A 22590-nucleotide genomic window follows, 5' to 3' on the forward strand; every position below is an offset into this window, starting at 1 on the left:
ACTCCTCCCAGTAAGGAAAAGGAAGAAGATAAAAAAAGGTGGAAGGTGTAAAAGATCTCAGTCCTATAGTACTTTATAATTATAACATATAATTATAACATATAATCATAAAATAGATTGAATAGAGCCAGATCTGCCTTCAAATACGTTTGTTTACAGAAATCTATTGGTTAAAAGAATTGCTTCAATTCTACATAAGTTTCTCTGACTGCAGGTTCTGAAGTTTCTAGGAATTAAGTGGGATAGAATGCCAAGAAAAAACAATATGGGTATCAGGGTTTTGAAAGTTCAGTGGTGTGAGATGTCTCACACAGACGGGACCTCTCCCAAGCTCCCTCCTTTCTGTCCTATAAACACAGCAGACACAGCTTCTTTTCTGAGATGATGCTGAAATAACTCACAACAGTGTTAGGTGGGGTCCACCAAAGCAGAAGGGTTGCTCAACTTGTCTATTCAGGTCTGACCTAAAATCACACTGCCCACAAAAAAAAAAAAACATCACAAAGCAACAAGTTTAGCTCATTGTCGGTGTGATACCGCTGAGCATTCAACCTGCAGGTCTGTATCTCAAATAGCTGAAATTAAAAATATGAGCTAAACCCCATTTTAACAGTGGGTGTGAAATACCAGACTTCTCACGAACATGTTGTTTTAAATAACCTTCCTATTCTGTAACAATTATCTATCCAATTTTAGTCCAAGTTCTGCTAGAGTGTAAGGATTGAATTGATTTCGAAGTTTTCTGTATTGCCAAGGAAAAGGAGCAGACACGCATTTAAATCCAAGTATACAATGCAGTTTGTTGCAAAATTGACAATCCATTAAAAGCAGAATATGCTGCAAGGGAAATATCAGGTCCGCTCACTTTGATTTATATAGGAGTAAGTTCAGAGAGCTCTGAGTGGGGTTCTCCATTTGTCACTCTGACCACGCAGCCTGGCATCTTAAAAGCAGAGCTCCCTGAAAACAGAGCACTGCTTTGTGAAAAGTGACACTGACATTCAATCTAGGTTTATTTTTTGCAGGGCAAGAGGAGGGAGGCAAGGACTGGTCTGGTTCTCTAAGCAAAGGTGGTTTAAACAATTGGTCTGAGCATCTGTCCTTGTTGAGGTCAGGGAACACCAACTCAGCTAATACACAGGGGCTTTGGCAGCAGCAGTCACAAACTCTGGACAAGCCACAGCACATGCTGTTACATACCAGCTGGGTGGATCAGAAAAGACATGCAGGAAGCCTGGGATTACAGTGGTGGTGATGGTTAAATCACAAAACTGTAGGAAATAAAACCTCAAAAGTTCAAGGAATAACAAAACAGCTTGTTTTGCAGTAAAAAGATCACTATGTTATGTTACTGAAGTGGTGAGTTATTAATGCTTTGGATTATCAGCATTGAAAAATACATAAATGGATAATGCAAGTTTTATCTTATGCATCAGCAAAATTTAAGCTGTTGATGCAAAAGGTTGCAAAATCTGGAATTTCAAAACCCGATTATAGCTGAATGGGCTAGCTTAGTCACTTTTGTTTTGGCAAGCTTTTGGAACTACATTTCATTCTTTCTTAGACTTCCTTTCTTTTCCGGGGGGGGGGGAGGGGGGGAATTGAAAAAGAAAAAAAAAAAGTAACTTCTGTTACAACTGAAAAGAAATATGACAGTGGAAATTATTTCCATTTCCTATTCCAGATCCTCATGGGCTTCACATCTTGCCACAGACGTCTGAGTGGCTGCCTGAGCCTCCCCAGAAGTACTCACTGACTCTGGGTTTCAGAAACAAGAATATTGGAAAAATCTTGGAAAGACTGTCAAACAAAAAACTGCCAATCTTTTCAGGTACGCCAACCTGCTTAATAGCTGGGACAGCTCAGAGGAGACCTCCATGATCCTTGCTAAATGAGGGAGAGTGGGGGTTTCTCAGGACCCATTTCTCTGTGCTGGCAGCCCCAACTGTCCAGATATCTCTGCCCATACTCTTCTCTCCTCCTTCAGTTTCCCCATCTTCCTGCTAGATCCTCTGTGGAAAATGTATGTAGATAAACACAGTGTATGGTTTTGTGGTTTCATTTCCTAGATCGGAAAGCACCTTTCTGTCCTCTCACCAAAGAAGAAACAAAAAGATATTGGGATTACACTGGGGAAAAGATCATGCCAGTAATAGATTTTATAAGAAGCACCAAATTAACTGTGAGTATAAAATTCCCTTTCTGGTGTATACTGTGTATGGCAGCAGAAGCTTGTGCATGTGTGAATGATATGTGCTTTTTGGTGGGTAATTCATTCTGCACATGCTCCTCCTGTGTCCAGAAATGCTCAGTGAATTGCATTAGGAACAGAGTTCAAATGAGGTTTAGATACTTTTAAGAAGAACCCCTAATTATTTGACAATGTACCCAGTCTATTTAAAATCACTTTGCATGCAATTTTCTCAAATCTTTATGGCCTATTATATTATATCCCTACTTCACATAACCACCAAAACAACTTGCTATATTTAATACCCGTAGTTTACTACACATATCACCAGGATCTCCATCAAGAGTTAATAATTGCTACTTGAAACATTTCTAGTGCTTTAGATCCTGATCCCTATGTAGTGAGGTATGTGAAATAGCCTTCAAATCTGCTACAACCATACTGAAGGTATATTAGTTAATTCTACTCCATACTTTCTGCAATAATGTACACAGCTTTTTAGCACCATGGCTTTTGATTAGCACAAAAGGTCAAAAATCAAATTTGCATGTAGACTAGACTGTTTTAATGCAATACTTAAATTATTCTCCTGAAAATAAGTGGAAAAAGCCTCTCCTCCCCAGACTGTAAATGCTAATGTTAACGCTTCTTCCCTAGCAATAACAGTTTTTTAGTTTTCTGCATGTTGAAGGGATCAGAGCCATTTCCTTGTATGAGGTGTCTTAGCAAATCACAGGATTTATATTCTTAGGTTTTGATACCAGATACGAGGTTGACAAAAACTGCTACTTAGCAACCCCTAGCAAGGAGGAAACATTAGCTAGATATTTGGGGAAGCTATATCTCCTTTACTTTTGGAGAGCAGCTGCTGAAACAGCAGTAAGTGCTTGAACTTACATGGTTAGTGGGAGGTAAAGGTGTTTAGTGCTTCGCCAAAATGGGCGCTCATAAAGCATCTGTATCAGTGTGAGGCAGGTGGAGGAGGCTGAGGGCAGACATCCCCGAGGAAACACAGAGCTACTTCTTTCCAGTTCTTTCCTGAAGCCATGTGCTGTTGGCTTCAGATGACCAAAAGCCCAAGTTGTTAATGTGCAGGCTAATGGAAATGGCATCTTATGGAAAGTGAAATACCCATCACTGCTGTGTGCATTGCACTTTGAATGTTTCAGAAGCTTGAAGTATAAACAGACAGCGGGTGAGTACTGGATACAGAATAAAACCCTGATCTTTCTGAAAGCCACAGTAAAAGTCCAATTAAAAAAATATATATATACAATGCTCTCTTTCGGTATAACAGAGCTTTCAGAAGTGAGATTCCTCTATTGCAGTTAATCAGTCTTTAAAGAGTATCAGGAGAGAAAAAAAGATTGAAATCTCATAGTCTTTGGATTCCCCATAACAACCCTGATCTATAAATGAATTTGGAGGAACTGGACCGCATGGTACAAGCAGAGATACATGGTATCTGGTATCCGGGGTATAGGGAAAAGGAACTCATCATGTGAGAGATGAGAGTAGAGTGGTATATTAGGATTGCTCAAGCCAGTCTCCACTAGCTGTATGAATTTACACTGCTTTTACACAGTAATATTTTCTACCAGGTCTAGACCTCACCTCATGCATTTAAATAGTCTTGCTGAAACAAAAGAAAGCTCCCAGAACCATTGAAGTCAGCAGCAAAGATGCCTTTTTTTCAAGGAGGTCAGCACAACATTCCTGTGTTTCAGGCCAGGTCTGTCCCAGTGCCACCTCCAGCAGCAGCAAGAATGTGAACCTCCATCCTAGAGATTTATAACTAGCACCCAAGGGGTCAGTATGGGAGCTTTAATGGAGAGGAGGAAAGACACAAGATAGAAGAAATTATCACTGAGTTAGAACAAACAGCTGCCAATTCCACATCCCTTATCCCTTATCAGCTTAAACATATTCACTTTCCCTTCAGTTTTCATAGCGTTGAATGATCCAGGCAAGACAGAACCTCTGACCCAAAGAGCAAACGACAAAGCTAATTATGCCTGATAATACAGATAGGCATGGAGCCAGGACTGCTCTGCTGCTGGTGATTAAAATCTCTTTATAGACCTGACAGAAATTTGGCTACTTTTGCTTCTTGAAAGTATTCCAACACTTTCTTCAAGCTAGAAATATGATTCCATCTTATTTCCTTTACACACATACTAAAAACTTCTGCAAAAAAAAAAAAAAAACTTCAGATACAGACTCCAGCTTTGCCACTTACTTTAAGAAGATATAAGAATGTATTTGGTTTTTAATAGAAAACACATTCCTTTCTGCCCTCTTCCTCATTTGTGAATGCAAACATACAATCCGAATACTTGTTCTTATCAGATTTCTTTTTGATGAAAACATCTCAGTGCTAAAGCAGAGCTTATTAAACCATGGCAACACTTAATATAAGTCAGTTCTGCCACCTCAGTTTTGCAGCTACACAACCTAGAGTTAATTATATGATTTATACACACACCACTGTTTGTAAGATATGAAGTTAAAGGTTAAAAAAACGGAACATTTTCTGTTGGCCCCTCTTTTTCATAAAGAACAGCCAGTCCCATTTAAATCAAGGGGACATTTATATATTGTAAAGCAGGAAGCATTTGAGAATGAATGTCGCAGTCTGGTCCCCTTGCAGCATCATCTGCTGCGGCTGAGGAAATGCCATAAACCTCGTCTATCCAGAAATATGTACCATGACACAAAGGTTATTTTATTCACCTTAAATATATATATATGTGTTTGTGTGTATATATATATTAGTCAGAACTTCAGCTACTCATATTCCATTCAAGATTACCAGCACTGACAAGGGGTTATTCTATCAAGTGATTTCACTGGGGTAATTTCTGCTGCTTTATACACACCAAGTTTGCCTTTCTCCTGGTGCTGTCTCATGCTAATGGCACATGATGCTACTTAACAGGAGAAACAACGGCCAGAGGGGCTCACATTATAAAGGTGAACAAGAGCTACTGTATGATTCCCAGCATTATGCATGCATTTACAGATCTCACTGTTTTGATGTCTATTTTTTAAGTAGAGGGAAAGTGTTTACTACATACAGATTTCAGCATACGTGTTTTCCAGAGGATACCAAAGGCATTAAAGAAATATTATGATGGATTTTTTCTGCTTGTTACTGCAATACACCACAGAGCTGCTTGCAAGGCATAACTTTATTCAGATTTTGAGCTGAAAAATACTAGTAAAGACTCTACAATAGAAAAAAACTACTGGGGGGCTTCTGGAAAATGATGCTCTTAAAGCTGATAGTAAAACACTTTGGATGTGACAGACCCTGCTTCAAATCCAGGCTGACCAGTCACTTGCTTTTCTTTTTCTTTAGCACTCAAGCAAGTAAACTTTATTTATAAATAGAAGTGGCATAAAGGATGAATCCTTTCTTGAGTATAGAGAAAAGCAAAAAATGGGGATATCATCCCAAAATTCTCAATACATGAAAGGAGACGATTCACTCTTATCACATGTCCTCCAGCTCCTTTTTGCAATGAAAGCCTGTCCTAGTTATTGCTGGGTATTTAACAACAGCAGGTAAGCTCCATCCAGAACAGGCCAATCTGCTTTTTTTAGGTGCCTTTTCATCCCAAGGTCAGAGGAATGAAGATGTCACAGGACTGATCTTTGGGTATGAGGACCTTATTTCTGTCCTAGAAGAAAGGTCTTCAAACACACCTGTGGGGATAAACACCTTTTCATTTTCCTTTTTTTTTTTTTTTTAAAGTCTAAAGGGAATTTGTTCAGAAAAAAGTTTGCTGGGAAAAACTCTCTTGAGAAGACCCCCACCTCAGCCAAGACCGCCCATTATGAATAAAGTCATCAAGAGAAAATCCATCAATTACTGGTTTTTACTTTCTTCTTTAAATTCTCCTTGGAATACCAGACAATAAGGGTGAGACCCATCCAGAAAGCAACAGCAGCAATATGCTACTGCATTTCTAGCCAGTATGCAATTGTGACTCCATGAACTGCATTTGTTGGTTCCTATGCTACCTGATTCCCCAAATGTGCATTTCTTCTCTTTGTTAAAGGAGCCAACTCTTTTCCACTGGAGTCTCCATTTAGGTTTGGTCTTTACTTAACCTTCACTGTGCCTACCTGAGCTGTTTTCATCTTCATCTAATTGCTTGACCACTTTATTGTGTTTATTTCTACAGCTTAGTAGCCCCTTGAATTCTGCTATAGTTCATTAATTCTCATCACGTGGTTCAGCATCCCATGGAATTTTTTCTCTTGCCAGCAGCAGTTATGTACTTTCTCTTTCTGCATTTTTCACTGTCAGTGAAACATCACCTCCAACAATGTTCAACCTCCGCTAATCTCTTAAAAAAAACCTACTGTTGGCTACTTATTTCCAATCTACTATAAACTTCCACAGAGTGCATGTTGGCAAAGATGCCAAATTTGTTTCCCATGTCTACATGGCATGCTCTCATATTTCTTTTGGAGAGTCAAGCAAAGAAAAAAATGTTTCTTTTTGCCTTTCCTTTCTTAATCATTGAAGAAGCCCCCAACAGACACAGCGTGATGAGAGATTTTTACCTGCTTTCTTAGCTGGTGACTCAATATACTCATTTCTTAGTGCTTGCACAAAAAGCTTTTAGGCGGATTTCAAGAATAGCAGGGAAAAACCTTTTGCTGCATCTAAAATGTGAGATTATTTCACTTATATAAGAGCTCTCTTTCTCTCTCATTAACTGCTTGCTTCTCTTTATTTTAATGCATAAAGCTCTACCTGGGGACACAGCTATCTGGCTCTGAAACACCAGTGATCAGGTGGAGATAGGGTTCTACTTTGTTCCTTGCTTTAGTGCCATGCAAACTAGACTGTGTCAGGCTTAACAATTTAACATATCAGAGATTGCAGGATTTTTTTTTTTTTCTTGCTGATCTCTCCTAATAATACTAGGTCAGGGCTTCAGAAAAGGGGTTTTCAAGTGATAAAAATAGTTTGTAAGAAGGTTGTCCTGGTCTCCTTTCTTAGAGGTAGGTTAACAGAAGTTCATGAGAGGGTAGGTCTGGAAGGGCTCTCCTGGCTCCTCAAGTTGAATCATGCTATTATACACTGCTGTGTCACCTAATATTCTATTCATAAATTGAATAAAATCCATCTTAGAACTGGTTAGGCTTTCTGGCTTTTCTGCTCTTGGTGAAACACACTGCAGACCTCCAATCTGAAATATAAGAAGCTTAATTGCCATCCCAGTCTTATTGGTACCTATTTATACACAATGGTCCTTCTGTTATCATTGTCTTTTATCTCTCCTTCCCTTTTCAGTTGTTTTCTCTCTTTGGAATTTAGCCCTGCATTATGTTTATTGAGAAGAATAATAAGCTCTTGGCATTTTCATTAATGGACTAATCAAACCACACTTCTCTCAAATGAGGTATCTCCTACTGTACTGGCTTCTCTGCTCCATGATGCTTGGGTTTAAATTAACCTCTCCAAACACAGCTGACTGGAGCTATCTACAATACTCCAGAGAGCTGCTGACTAGAATTCCTTTTCCCTGTGCAGTGCCCAGTTCTCTCCTTCAGCTAATGGAAATACCAGTTCATTGGCTCAGTGCTTTCTTTTTCAGTTACTTTCATATCTGGAGCTCCCAGATTATAGCTGCATTCCTACCAATGGTCACCAGTGCATGGTCTTATATTTCATACTATTTTACAATTATATTAGGTATTATACTAAAAGGGATAAAATGAACTCTACCAGGACTATTTTTCTAGAATGAAAAAAAAAGAACCTAAGCTTTTTTTTCCAGTATTATTCTTGTAATTATTGTTCTTGTAAGTTTTATAGAAAACAAGAACAGCATTCTTATTAAATTCTTATACTTGATACAAGAACTATGTTGATGATCATTTTGATAACACCTGATGCTTGCCCCGCACAAATTTTTGCAAAAGATCAAACCAAATAATGAAGATTCTTTGCCAAGAAATGTTAATTTTAAAAACAGAACACCATTTCTTGAAAAATAAATGCCATTCAAGACTTTCCTTTCACCCCATTCAATATACAATTGGACCTAGAACCACCTACCTGGAAGCATTATGTAAATGGCAGCATCAGTGTGCTACCATATGTAACTGTCAGAACAAAGGTCTGCTAAAAATACTGGAAGTGGTTTTGAAAATGGATGCCAATTCTTGGAATTTCAGGCACCTAAATACATTTAAAACCCTGATTAGATGAATGGAAATTTCACTCTGAAGGGCTGAGCATTCAGATATACAATGGCTACATCTCATCGTGAATCTAGGCCAAATTGCTTTTGAAAATCTCGGTAAGATGCTTATTTGCATTTTTGGCAACAGAATACTTTCAAAGATATGGTGTTAAGGCTGCCATCCATCAGACGCTTCAGCAGGTGCTGAAATTTTACGCAAGCACTTGGCTGGGTTTCTGTATTCACATGTTTAAAATTTAACATGTGCCTAGCTGCCTGGGGGATCAGAGACCATCTCTGCAGGTTTTAGTCCCTCAGGGTTATATATTTGAAAACTATGGATCTGCCTAGTCTGCAAACAAGCCATAAGCTGACACACTGCACTGTTTCCTCAACCTCTTCACTGAAACTTTAAAAGCAATCCATAAATGTCAGGTAATATTTAACAGAGGAGATTATGGAAAAGCCATTTCCAAATGAGAAGATTTCATTCAGGTTTGTTATCTGCTGCCTCCCCTTCACATATATTACAACAACATATTTATTTTTCTAGTACTACTAGACAGATTATGGCAAGAAAGTCTTTTTTTTCCCTCTATAAAGATTGACAGCAGCACTATCTTAAAGGTGCTGGATGCCATATTGCTTATAGTATTACCAGCACAAATATATATGATGATAAGCCTCAAGGCATAAGACTCAAAGGATGAGTATGTTTTTCTGTGACTCTCCCCTAACCTACTTGCTTTTGCTGAGAAAACAGGACAATCGCTGCGCATGTTCACGTGGGATAGAGAAGTTGCATTATGCCAGCTTCCTCGGCCGTTTGCAAAGAGTTGAGGAACAGTCCCAAGTGATTAATCAAGCGATGGCTGAGCTAGCAACTCTTCCCTACCTACAAGACACCAGTGAGAAAGATGTCAGAATGGTAAGTTTTTATTTCTAATACTTGTTTTGACTTTAGAGGCAGGAAGCCAGGGAGGGAAGGGCTGGGGCAGAGCATTGCGCTGCAGTTTGCTCTGGAAATCATTTTTTGAATGTGTGGACCTGAAGTAGTTTTAAAATCCTACCGCAGTGCCTTGTCAGAGGAGGTGCTTATCACCTGCAAGGATGACTTTTATAGAACCAACATGACTCATCTGTAGGCATATTTTTAAAACCTCTTCTTTTCCCCCAAACCTCCCCAGATCAGTCTGGGAAAATGATTGCAATTATTCAGATCGTGCTACTTTAAAACACCCAACATCAGAAGCCACCTGCAGCAAAACAGGCCCAATCTAGCTAAAGCTGAGGAGAGGAGGGAAAGGAGAAAAGATTTTCTTTCCTGGCTCCATCTATGACTTGCTCCCTGTCTCTGAATAAACCTGTCTACCTGCTATGCTTTTGTTTTCCCTTTGCAAAATGAGGGCAGTGATGCTAGCAGGGCTGTTGCAAGGCTAGAGTCATTAATAGCTTTATCGTATATGAATAAGCTGCAATCAGAAAGTACCGTATGATTGCACTTCCACGAGGCTGTCAGGTTTTCTGATGGAGGAAGGAGGGAGGGAGGGAGCTCACATACATGCAAATTTTAAGAATTCCATTCTAGAAAAAAAATAAAGTCCCTCCAGAGTCTCAGTATTTAAATGCAGTCCAATTTTGATGATCCAACTTCAGTTCACTAAAACCTGTTGGTTTTCCCAAAGCCAGTCCCTTGACATTTGTTTGCAGTCCTGCAAAGCTCATAAGCTCTGTAGAATTAAAGCTTCGCAGCAGCTTGCTTTAGGGAAGAGAAGCAGTGGCCTGCAACTGCAGGAGGTGGTTGCCAGACTTTGAAGTCTGGGCTTGAGATAAGGGGAAACGACATTGCAAAGAAACTGTGCTATTAAAAGACATTCGCCTTTTGATGCAAGTTTCCTACTATTAAACTTCAGCAGGCCCACATTTCAAGGCTGACTAAAGGGTCTTGTGTTATTGGTACATATTTCAGTGATAGGTTTTTCTTCAGGGTACAATATTTTTAGTACATCACATATAAGGCACAGGCTATTACACTTTTGCCTATATCTTGTCATGGAGTAATCGTAAGTCTGACCTCCCTGGAAAGCTTTCTGAGGGAGGCTCCAAGCCACCCACAACATAGGTCCTCGGTCTCTTAGGGTTGGTTTGGGCAGAACAAGGGTCTGTGCTGGGACATTTAAGTGGCAAATTGTAAATCTTTCAACTAAACACACATGATTTGTTTACTAAGCCCAAGGTAAAAATGATTTTTAAAAGAGCAAAGGCAGAAAACCTCTACCAGAGGTTTAAAAACTCTGTCCAGAGCATTTAAAGGTATTAATTCAGCATTCATTTCTTTTTCTTTGTCTTGTCATCCTGCTGAAAAATGTATCTTTAGTCTGTGTTGCAAATGGAGGCTCAGATGCTTTGTAGCTAGGATATTTTAGTAGACTTCAGGCACCACAGTGTTAAGGCACAACACTGCAAGCAAGAACTTGCAGAATGACTTCACCAGGGAGTGATTAATGAGCTTTACCTTTCCTGGTGACATTAGCCTGCATGGCACAAGCTCCTCTTATGCCAGTAAAGATCATTTGCGTACCACATCACAACTGCATCAAGCACAGAACATTGCTGCCCATCACTGCGATCTAGTGATTGGGTTGCCTTCTAGTGATCATGACTTGCTCAGCTGACCTGTCATCCTTCTCGTTTCTGTGGGGTCCAGGCAGGGTGAAACACTTGCAGGACTGGGTTATACTGGTATGATTCAGCAGCTTCCAATGAATGCTGCAGAGGCAGCTCCCCTGTCTCCCTAGGCTTCTCACTCTCCAGCAACATTCTAAGACATCTGAATTTCTTCATGGAGAAAACTGAGCTGGCCAAATTCTAATCTCTTGTACTAATAAAAAATTAAAGTAATTCCTCCATGGTCATTCTGACTTTACAGTGGTAAAACTGAGACAAGACTTTATGACCAAGCAAAGCAGTTAAATCATGAGTTAGAAAATGCTAAAGATGCCAAATGTCTACTATCACATACAGTATAAGTTGTATAAAGTTTAAAACACACTGAATTTATAAGAGTGCAATTTTCACTGAAACAGCAAGGATCACAAAAGTATTTCAGGTATAAACTCTTCTGTGTAAATGTCTTCTGGTAACTAAATAAATAGAATCCTGATCTATAGCACAGAGAACCTCAGCCGAGGCCTTTTTAGATCAGTATTTATTCATAGACCCTGGAAAAATAAAGATTTCAGTTAGGATGAACAGTTGACTATAAGTGGGGAAAAACTTTGAAGAACATCTTTCCAAGGTTTATGATTTCAATGTCACCATATTTGTACATCATAAATCAAGATGAAAGCTTGTAAAAAAATCATAAATCTATTTCAATTTAAAATCAAATGAGGATATTTTTTTAAATGCAGCATTATTCCTTCGAGAGGATTTAAGAAAAAAAGAGCAGCTCTGGGAGAACTCTGGCGAACTGCCTGCTCTGGTAGTGTTTTGTCTGCCAATAGAGCAGGGGAGAAATTTTGGATGATAAAATTAAACCCAGAGCACACATTGGGCACTTTTCACTGGCATGTATTGATATCAGCAAAATTTTAACTGGAAAGGTTTCTTGTTTTAAATTGTAGCCCAAAGCAGTGAAATCTCCAGCCTGGTTCAGCTTGGCCCCTTAGGGGTGACAGACCATTGTCCTAGTCGCTGCCTCAGTGAGTGCTGTTCCACTACTTTTTCAGAGAGAACCACTCTAAGAAAAGCAATGGAGAAATCCTCCCCTTTCCCACCCAGTTCCTCCTCTGCCTGGTTTGATGCAGGATCTGTGCTTTGCCCATTCTGCCCTTAATACCCTTAATCTCTGGACTCTGTCTATTCTGGATTCATAGAAGATTATCTGTCATAAGAGTATTGTTATGGAAAATTTCCGACAAGTTCTTGACTCTTTTCACATTAATCAGAGGCAGAAATTTGTGGGATTTTTTTTTTTTTCATGAATACTGATGCATGACTTACTTAAAAAACTAGAAGTTTCCATCAAAAGTTGGGATCAATAAGGTTCAGCTTGGTGGCTGCCCAACCGCAAAGCAAGCAAGTTAGAAGCAACCATAGTATGTCTATTTAGAGATTCAAAAGAAGATTCCTTCACCCTTTATCCAGTGTTTGGACACAGACAAACGATTTTAACTTCAAAACCTTGAATATGAAGGGAAACTTGAGGAAATACACATCTGCTCCTTGAATCTCAAGGCAGCATTTTTTATACCTTGTGTAGATAAGCCTAAACTCTGATGTTTTAAGTTTCATGACCTTATTTATGTTAGACCACTGCCCGTCTAGGTACAGAAAGAAAAGACAATACCTCTATGAATGTGTACAATTATATTTGTCCAATTACTTGTAACATGTAACAAATTTGGGAAGAGACGCTGAAAAACTATTGTCTGGGTTCATTTTAACCAGCTAAACGTTTCAGAATAGACCTAATAGAGCACAGCAATATCACAGGTATTGGATCCGCCCCCTGTCTGTCTCTGTGCCTGAATTAAGAGCCATTGAAACATTCTCAAGTGTTTGGGAAAGGTGCAGAGTGAGGCACTGTTGTGACTAACCTGGAAGGGTACCGTGGGAGCACTGCGGCTAACCCGAATTTTAGCCTTCCCTCCAACAGTAAGGACTGATTAGCAAGTATTTTCCTACAACTTCTTTTTATAGTTTACGCTAGAACTTGTCAGCTTTGTTTTTATGCTCTGTTATGCTGAATGATGGGGAGAAGGGAAGGTTTGCCAAAGAAAAAGGATAGTAAAAGCGTGGAAAATGAGCTAGATACTTCCAGCTACAGTAAAAGCATCTCAGCTTTAGTGTTGTCCTCTTGTGAGGTTTTACATGCTGCTTTAAATTATGATACATTAGCCTTGGGAGAAAATACTAAAAAGCATTCATGTACAACAAAGAATATCCCAGGCAGCTAAAGAATGAAATATGGAGCCTTTATTCTCTACAACCCAATTCCTTTACTGAGTATAAACATTTACTGCATTAAAACGTATAGGCTTAAATACAAATTTTCCAGAGGATTTTTTTGTCGTTGTTAAGTATTTTATATCCACAATAATACAGTGTTATGGCTGAAGCAAAGATGAGGTGCTCATTGTGTGAAAGATGAGTAATAAAATCATCAGCATACAAATGATTTTTTAATTAGGTTTTAATCTGTGTATTTAGAGAAGTTATTTCTGTGTGAATTCCACACTGATAATTTTTATCTTGGTGCCACAGCTGCGGTTGCTAATGGCAGATGCCATGGACACCCTTGAAGGAAGAAGGAGTAAAATACGTGTGTGGAATAAAATTCAAAAGGTAACACCCTGCAGCAAAGAACAAGAGAGTATATTGTTCCTTGGGGAGTAAATGTCCACCTGAGTTGTATCTGTTCAAAAGATAGAAAAGAAAGTAGGTGCCATCTGAAACCTGACTGTATGCCTTGAACTCTGTCAGTGTTTAGGCTATAGCCCCTATAGTTGAACTTTGTCCATGTTAATAGTCTCATGTGGTTATCTAATGAAAAAAAAAAAAAAAGAAAGAAAGAAAAAGAAAACAAACCTTGAATAGCTTATTTTTGGCTGATAATTATATTTTCATCTTTGTCATATGAGGTACTGTGCTAACTGGGGTGGGAAGTTGTTACGGAACAAAATTCAGCCCAACAAAATAGGTCCATTAGCGGAGCTCAAATGAGGCTTTGGTGATGTGGGAGGTAAAAGACATGTAAATACCTTTCTGGAGTCTCTGCACAGCAACCAGTCAATTTAATTCTTAAAGGATTTGTGAAATGCAGGGAGCCTTGTGTTGGTTCTCTGTACAGATGAATCTGACACAGCATAATGAATAATAGGTCAGGCTGGGAGGCAATAGGAGTATCTTATGTTTCTACAAAGTCTTTCGAACCAGAGCAAATCACAGCTCTGGGCATTCAGCATTCAGCCTCTTCTGAGGAAAAGGAAAGCAATTCATCACCAGGAAGGTAAAACGTTACTAATGATTCCAAGCAGTGGTCTTACCCCATGTCTTATGGCTCCATCAGTTCCTAGACAGATGCACGCTTGCTCTGGGTTGCGGCTGCAGCAGGAGGCTGGAGAAGAGAGGATTTGAATTTCTGCACTGGCGAAATGTGGAATTGTCCTTCTTTAGGATTTAGGGTTTACAGACAGATCTCAGAGAAGATGCTGAAAACCAAACCCTGGCTGCACTGGGTCAGCGTAAACAGGATAAACAAATAAGACAGAGGTGGTGTAAAGAAATCACAGGAGCGAAGGGTCAAGGTATTTTCAGAATCCATGTTTCCAAGTGATTTGAATTAAGATTTCTGAAGTCATCTTCTCTGAAAGAAAGTCTGAGTAGGTGTATTGCTTCAGTTAGCTGTCAGATCGGTGGCTGTTAATAAAGTTTTCCAAGTACAGAATGTTTTCAGAAAGTAAGCAAAACCCAAATGCCAAAAATTACAGACAGACCGGGTTTCATCTCTTTCAAGCACTCATGAGGCAAAACAAAGGATAAATATTCATACTGCTTTTACATTGTGCCAGGATAGTCTCCAGATCTCTCACACCTGCCTACACATCATATGAGAATCTTTTGCAACACAAACACTACGTTTAAGATGAATTATTTATATTCAATTACACACATATTTCCTGCCATATATAACTAATACTGATAACTAGATGAATGCAAACAGTCAATGATATATTTACGAATAGGCTATTCCCTGTACTTCTCTAGCACTTATTCTTTGCATTTTCAGACAATAGACTTAAATATCAAAGACAGTTTTCCAAAGTTTTTACAAAAGTCAGATTTTAATCCACAGTTAGGTGTTTGAATGACCAGCCCAATTTTCACTACTCTGAGTCACTACCGCTCACAGGCTGTTGAGAATAGGTTGTGGCTGAAAGTTAGACCAAGTACACAGATAACTAAATACTTATTAAAGGCTCATCAAAAGTTTGTTGGTGATACCAAAATTATTCCCACAAATTTCAAGAGACTGTGGCTAGTATTTAATTGTAAATTCGTTAAGGCAAAGTATTTTCTTTCAGTGTATTCGTATGTCTGTATGTATATCCTTTATATTTCTCTGGATACTTTCAGTGTAATCTTAACATAAGTCAAGCTAACATTTAAGAATGGGCTGGTGTCCCATTTTATGCCACATGAACCTGTACATAATTCAATATTCAGGAATAAAATCTGCTGAATCCATGAAAATATGCTCTCTGCCATTTTAAAATTTGGTGCTTCAAAATTCATTTGCATTCTAAAAGTACTTTTGCATTTCATTTTTGACAACTCAGATAAAAGTTTGATTTGAAGCATCTTGTTCTAAGCGGAACTCACTGTTAGCTTCTTAATACAAAAATATTTTCTCGATATTATATCAGAACAAAGAAATTAAGAGCTTCCTCAAGTATTTCTTTTCTACTTTGTTTTTTTTTCCAGAAATTGATTTCAGTATATTCAGCATGCTCTTAGGAAGAAAAAATCTCTTTAAATAGAGACTGGAAAACACTCAGGGAGCTTGCTGGGAGTTCTTTTTATTGGATTTTTTGTTGGTTTGTGTTGGTTGTTTTGTTGGTTTTGGGTGGGATTTTTTTTTTAGTTTTGGGATTTTTTTGTTGGGTTTTTTTTCAATCAGCTCTAATTAAGAATGTTACGCTAGGTTAAAGAGCTCTAACACATTACAAAGAAGGATTTAATCTCATGATTAAAAATTGATGTGGTGTGAATTACTGCATGTCACTTGTGGAACCATTTCAAAAACTTCAGTATTCCTTGGTTTGCTCATCACATGACACTGATTGGAGAAGCCTACAAAAAACCTCATACAGACCTAGTTACAATGTAGTTATTTGTATAGTAGTTATTTGTATAAAACAAAAGAGAACATTAAGGAGTTTATACAATCAGCTATAAATGCAAAACTCAGGAAAGCTGACAGCTACATTACCACCAGTGAAGTTTGGCTTTTGCAATAGAAACAGCTGTTGCACCTAATGAAAGCACTCAAAATTTTTCTCTAATGCAGCAGAATTATAGCCGTGCCTATTTTCCAAATGGTTAAAGGGTCTGTCAGAATTGCCATTACAAACCACCGTTTTTACAGTTTTATATTTTACAGTCAGCCATAAAAAGATCATTCAGGTTGAAATTTGACATAGAAGGGTGCAAAGCCTGACACCCGAACACTTTTCTTTTTGTTATTATTGCTTATCAAATTAGTTTGAAATTAATCTGGGCAATTTTGAATTTGCAGGACTGACGAAGTAGTAATATATGCATAGCTTCAAGTGTTCTGGGTGCTGCACTGCTCATCCAATTCACTGACAAATGTACGTTTTTTAAGCAAACTAATTTATCAGATGGGCTAATTTATTTTTGGAAGCTTTAAATACAAAGAAATTAAAAATGACCTTGTAATTAGCTGGAGAAAAGAGAATATTGCTGCAAAGAAGATGCCTTTCTCAATATTACCAGGTAACAGCCTCTCCAACCACAAGGAGAGCTGACCCAGGAGGGCCTGGATTACCTTGAGAGATTAAGAAACATCCTCCTGCAGATGCTTTACCCATGTAGCCTAAAAGAATGCCTTAGAGGCAGAAAAAAACCCAATTCAGTTAGTTTCTCAAAATCCCTATTATCCAGAATTGTACTGACACTTTTCCTTACAGTCCCCTGGATAAAGCGTGAGATATGTATTAGCAGTTTGGAGAAGCAAGACAGCTGGGTCTAAGACCTTTCAAGTAGTTAATGGAGGGACTAAGTCCCAGTCTACTTCAGGAAAAAGGGCATTCCTAAAAAATTTTACCACCCTCCTGCTTTTTGTACTCGTCAGAAATTCTCAAACTGAACCTGCTGGTGGCCAGACTCCTGGACTTACAGAGGATTCAAGGCAACATACTAGGGCTTAAGAATTTTTTTTTCGGTTGCTGGCTCTGTCCAGATTGTGTTAGAAGTTGAGTCACAAAGGTCCTTAAGTATCACACCATCAGCTTTAGATGAGAAGGGACTTCTCTGAAGCTACCCTTATGAATGGGTAGCCCACCTAAAGTAGTTAATGGGAAATGTTATGGGAAAGAGCACCAAACCCTCTCTTTTAAAGAGGCTTAAGTCTTCACCAGTGAACAGAGGTAGAAATATACTTTTGGTTACTAGATTTTGAAGTGCAAATTCTCTTATTAATTCGAATTACATTTGAATTTATTTTTTTAACAAGATTGACTTAGCTCAGTGGTTTAAGCAATGACCTCTGATGCACAAGCCTCAGCAGCAATGAACAAGAAACTTCCAAGAGAGATGGAGGAGAACTAATCTGATTATTCTGCTCTGTCCCTCAAAATCCACTGCAGCCACTGGGTCTTAAGCAGATGAGGACACTAGCAGAATAGCCAGATTATTGGCTAGCTTCTTTGCTGACAGCTGATATGAAGATGAATGCTGGGACCAGTGGTAAAGCTTGGCCTTGAGTAACTCAAGGAACCAGGTCTCTGCATGGCCATTACAGAACTTCGTAGCAGCTACAGACAGGCAGAGAAGTTTAGAGTATCTCAGATACATAAAATGTCAGGAAGACTCAGGCTTTCCTCTGGAAGTCCTTTGTTCTCTGCAGATTTGTAAAAGTAAAAATAAAGAAATAAAAAGAGATTGCTTTCCTGTCTCATAAGGTCATTAATAAAGCCTCACAAAATTGTAACAGTGAGAGGGATTACATTAGATAAATAGATACTTTAGAGACGATCAACCAGAAACTTTTGACATCCAAAGAGAAGAGAGCCATGTAAGTGCAAGTGCCAGTATGACTCTACTTCCCTTATGAAGATAATAATGTAGTTCTACTATTCTTCTCCATTTAGCCCCTAGGCTTTCGTAGCAGTTTCACAGGATCCTCTTAACATCATTTCAAGAGCCAAAGGAGAGACAGGAGATGGCAAATAAACACTTTCCTACATTTCCACATGTGAGACACTTCATAAAACCTTCACATCTGAGTTTACCTCAAAGGCATCACATACTTTGCAATTTAGATAAGTTATTATGCCCATCATTTGCTGCGCTCAGTGGAATGCCTGTTTCATAAATCTGAAAGCAGAGCAAACATGGATGAGTGAATAAAAGAACAGATGTAACTTACATAAGGATAAGTATATAACAAAAGCTGCAGTAATATATATGAATATGAAATGAAGTAAAATTAGCTTAACATGTTATACAATCTTTTAGCCAGGCATACGGATTTCCAGCAGTTGACCTCTGCTTACTACATCTCTGCTTCCTGCAACAGCAGGGGAACACTATCTGATGAACTGTGCTCTTCCACTGACATTATCTTTTAATTGAAAATCGAGCCATGGAAAAGAGCCATAGACTTGCTAGGTTTTCGGTCAGCTGGAGAAGCAAGGAGAGAGATTCGTAGGATGTTGATGGGAAGTGGACATGTTGCTGAGTAGTATTGTGCTGGCTGCTAGGACAGTTATTTGATGTATATGACTTTGTAACATCTTGTAAAGTCATCCAAGTCCATGCCACAGGCACAGGGAACTGCGCTTGTGCTCAGAGCATGCAGGCTTCAAAAGTTGTGTTTTGGTGCACGGTCTTGATTCAAACTTGGCTATTCCTGAATTAATAGAAGGAAACTGGTTCCTGTTTGCTGTCTTTTGGGGGTTGTGATGCAGCTGGGTGTTTCATAAATACATAGACCTATTGTGAAAAGGAGAAGCAAAGGATAGGAAAGGATAGCAAAAGCACAGTTCTGGAACAGGAGTGGAAGTTTAATGTGTAATATCTAACGTTCAATGAAGTCATAAATGAGCAAACACAAAAGGAAAATAATGTTATTGGCATTGGTTCAGGTAGACTGAGTGAAGGAAAATAAAACCAGAGGAACCAGGTAGAAATGCAAAAATTTTTATTAAAGTTCACCAAAGATTGGCTTCATGCTAAGATAAGAGAACACTTATTAAGACATTCTGGAAAGGATGAATCAGCTTTGAATCAGCAGCAGCCTGGCAAGGGACAAGAATTTTCTGTGGTAGACATTTCTGACCTGGCACTGATTAAAGTGTTCAGACCTGGCAGACGAAGTTAGGAGAGTGAGCAGGAAGTGAGATCTGCCCCATTGAACCTGAGGGAATTCAGAACAAATGTAGGCAGCCAAAGCATCACATTAATAAAATCAGGCCCACCGCAGGGATGAGAAAAGCATGATGGCATTCACAGAGAGTGACAACAATGGGATTTCAGCAGTTATCTATACACCTGTGCCTAATATAAATTCCCACCCTTGAGAGTCTCCAGTTCTTTGCCTTGCATGCAAGAGAAGAAAAGATGCCTCAGCAAGACGCCTACATGGCCCTCAGCTACACTGGAAGAAGCAATTGCATCCTGCCTATTTCCCACTCTCCAGACACCAGTATCCTACATGAAGCTGAGCTGTTTAGTGACCGCACACTAATCAGCTATACTTCCTTATCACCACTAGACCAGCATTGCAATATAAAAACAGGGGCTGTGAGTGCAAAGAAAGAGTGAGCTTCTAGGCGTACAAGGTTTTATTCAAGTCTGAAGCAGACATGGAAAATTTCAAGTTTGTTGTTCTGCACCAGAAGTTAAGTTTCTGTACATAAAAGCATAGGGGTTTTTTTCCAGCTAAATCAAGTGGTCTGATAGCAGATATCATCTATACCCGTAATGCTGAGGCCATCACAGCTACAACGAGACACTGCTAATGCTATTGGGAAGGAGTGTTTTATGATGAGAAAGGCTTTGGTCTGTTCCACCAAGCTATAGGGTGTGATAAATCACTGGAATAATTTTAAATAGCAGCAAATCCAGCAACTGAGCAGTAAATGTCCTAAACATTGGAATAACGTAGCTGGTTGTATCTTCCTGGCAGTTAAATCAGAGGCAATTCTGGGCATTAACAATCCCCATGTAAGGATTTAGATAAACATTTCCCCAGCCCTTGCTAATCATGCTGTCAGTTATAAACAAGCAGTCTGCTTACCTGCTGCCCTCTACCAGAGAAGGTCTCCAGCCCTATAAACACTTGCTACCAGATATTGTTACTGTTGTAGAAAACAGCATGAGTCAACAAGACTACTCATAGTAAACACTGCTCTGGACAGTGATTTCAGGAGAACTTATGAAGTACAAAGGGACCATCTGAGTTGTGAGGTAGTTATACATGTATTCCATTACCAGCATCAATAGTATTTTTATTTAGTTCCTCATCAACAACAGTCTTTCCTCCATCTGCTTTTAGCAGTAGAGCTTTGCTAGTGTGATAAGAAACTACTGGCAAACACTGGTTTTCAGAGTTTGACTCCTTCCTTTACAATGGAAATATGCAACCGAGCTGGTTGTCAGACTTCTTCCTTTAAAGAAAGGCAGTCCATACAAACAAGGCATGTGAAAATGCAGAAATGGAGCATGAGGGGTACCATATTTATCTCTGGCATTAACGTCTGAAGCTGTGAACATTTCTAGAAGCAGATCCAAGGCAGGAGTCGCACAGTCAGTGGGTTACATTGCCAACCAAATGCAGAGAAGCACCTTTGGCCTGCCCGTGGCAGTTCAGATCATGCACTACTGCACAAACCCACTTCCTTCTGAAAGCAACCATAGCAGCTCAAATGCCCTTTGCTTAACACAGGAACAATAAAATCATTACCAGATACTGGTAATAAAATAAAATAATCACCCAGATACTGAGGAACCTTTGTTCTAACTGACTTTAATGAAAAGTACAGATTGGGATTTAATTTTTATTAAAATATCAGTCGCTTTTCTTAAGCTTTTCCTCGATGCTCTGTACAGCCATCTCTACTTACTCGTAGACCCTTCAAGTACTGTTCCTTTGGTTATATTCACTCCAAAGAGTGCTTTAGCAAGTAGCTCTGAGAGACAAAGCAAAACACTGAGAGGTACTTCATGTTTAAAGGCAGCTCATTTGCCTTCTATTTCTAATATCTCCCAAGTAATAAAAATAGATTCTATATGCCAGAAGATCCTTTTTGCCATTACATGTTATTTATAGCTCCCGCATATGTTTCCAAAAGCACCTGTTTCTTATCTGAGAGTGACTCACTTGATTTGTATTGGGATTTAGGAAGTTCAGATGTTTAGGCATTATAGGGAATGCATGCACATGCATCCATGTGAGACATACTTTTAACGATTTTACAGTTTCCAGAGTCTGCTTGCTGCTTATCCATCTGATTTTTTTCTAAACAAAATTATTTTCCTACAGGAGTTTGTCACTGTGGGAACCTGGATCTTTCTCACTTCATTCTAAACTCTTCAACACATACTATAACTGATATTTTTCATTTGTATTCAAATTTATGCCAATCCTGTAAAAGACATGTGTGCTTTCAATTTAGCTTGTAGTGAGAATAGCTCCCCCATTTTTGGAGAAGCTTCCTTTGGACAGTCAGTAAGCCATCAAACATAGACATCTGTTCCTTGGAACAGCCCCCTTGCAGCAAAGGTTGACAAGTTTCATGACATCTGTGGCCCATCAGGACTTGGACAAAACCACACTGAATGATGGATAGTATTGCAGTTTTCCCTCATCGTAGCTGGTGCATATCACATAATTAGGAACAATATGTAGGATGTCTTATTCGGATGAGTACATAGGAAGGGAAAAAAAATACTTGCATTGTAGTATATCAGGGCAAAACCAGATGCATGCAGGCAAGTTCAGAAGCGACTGACATGGCATTACCAGAAATGCAGTAAGTTTTTTGGAAAAGGAGATATGAACTTGCCATAAAACCCTGCTTTGAAGAGGAGTTTGATCTAAATGACCTCCAGCAGTTCCTATGCTGAAATCTTCCAGTGATTGTAATTCAGCTGCAGCAGCAAGTGCTGCTTACATATCCCCCCACACCGTGAGTGAATCAATCTGGATGGCATCCAGAGAGCAGGGCTGAATGCTCACAGCAACGAGTCTATCCCCTTTATCCATCACTGGAAAACACGTACAAAAGGTCAGGATTAGAAATATTTTTATATGTGCCAAACAAAGACTGTATTGTTCCTTATCTTTGCACGGATCTACATAATGTCATTTATCAAAAACTCCTGTAGGTCCAAATCTAATCCTAAACCAAAGGGAAATCATATATTGCCTCACCTGATTAG

The 22590-nt window shown here is 39.0% G+C and overlaps 1 protein-coding gene across 1 annotated transcript in view; it reads left to right on the forward strand.

Moving 5' to 3' along the window:
- Positions 1 to 13797, forward strand: part of SPATA16 (spermatogenesis associated 16) — a gene marked incomplete at both ends in the record, with an annotated part of 66814 nt that extends 53017 nt beyond the window's left edge. Inside the window, 4 exons of the mRNA XM_080624006.1 lie at positions 1685 to 1831; positions 2070 to 2182; positions 9161 to 9325; positions 13666 to 13797. Coding sequence (XP_080480132.1) covers positions 1685 to 1831; positions 2070 to 2182; positions 9161 to 9325; positions 13666 to 13797 — 557 coding nt within the window. The remainder of the gene's footprint in view (positions 1 to 1684; positions 1832 to 2069; positions 2183 to 9160; positions 9326 to 13665) is intronic.
- Between the last annotated feature and the right edge of the window lie 8793 nt (positions 13798 to 22590).

Source organism: Psittacula echo (assembly GCF_963264785.1).
Source record: "Psittacula echo genome assembly, chromosome: 7".
NCBI lineage: Eukaryota > Metazoa > Chordata > Aves > Psittaciformes > Psittacidae > Psittacula > Psittacula echo.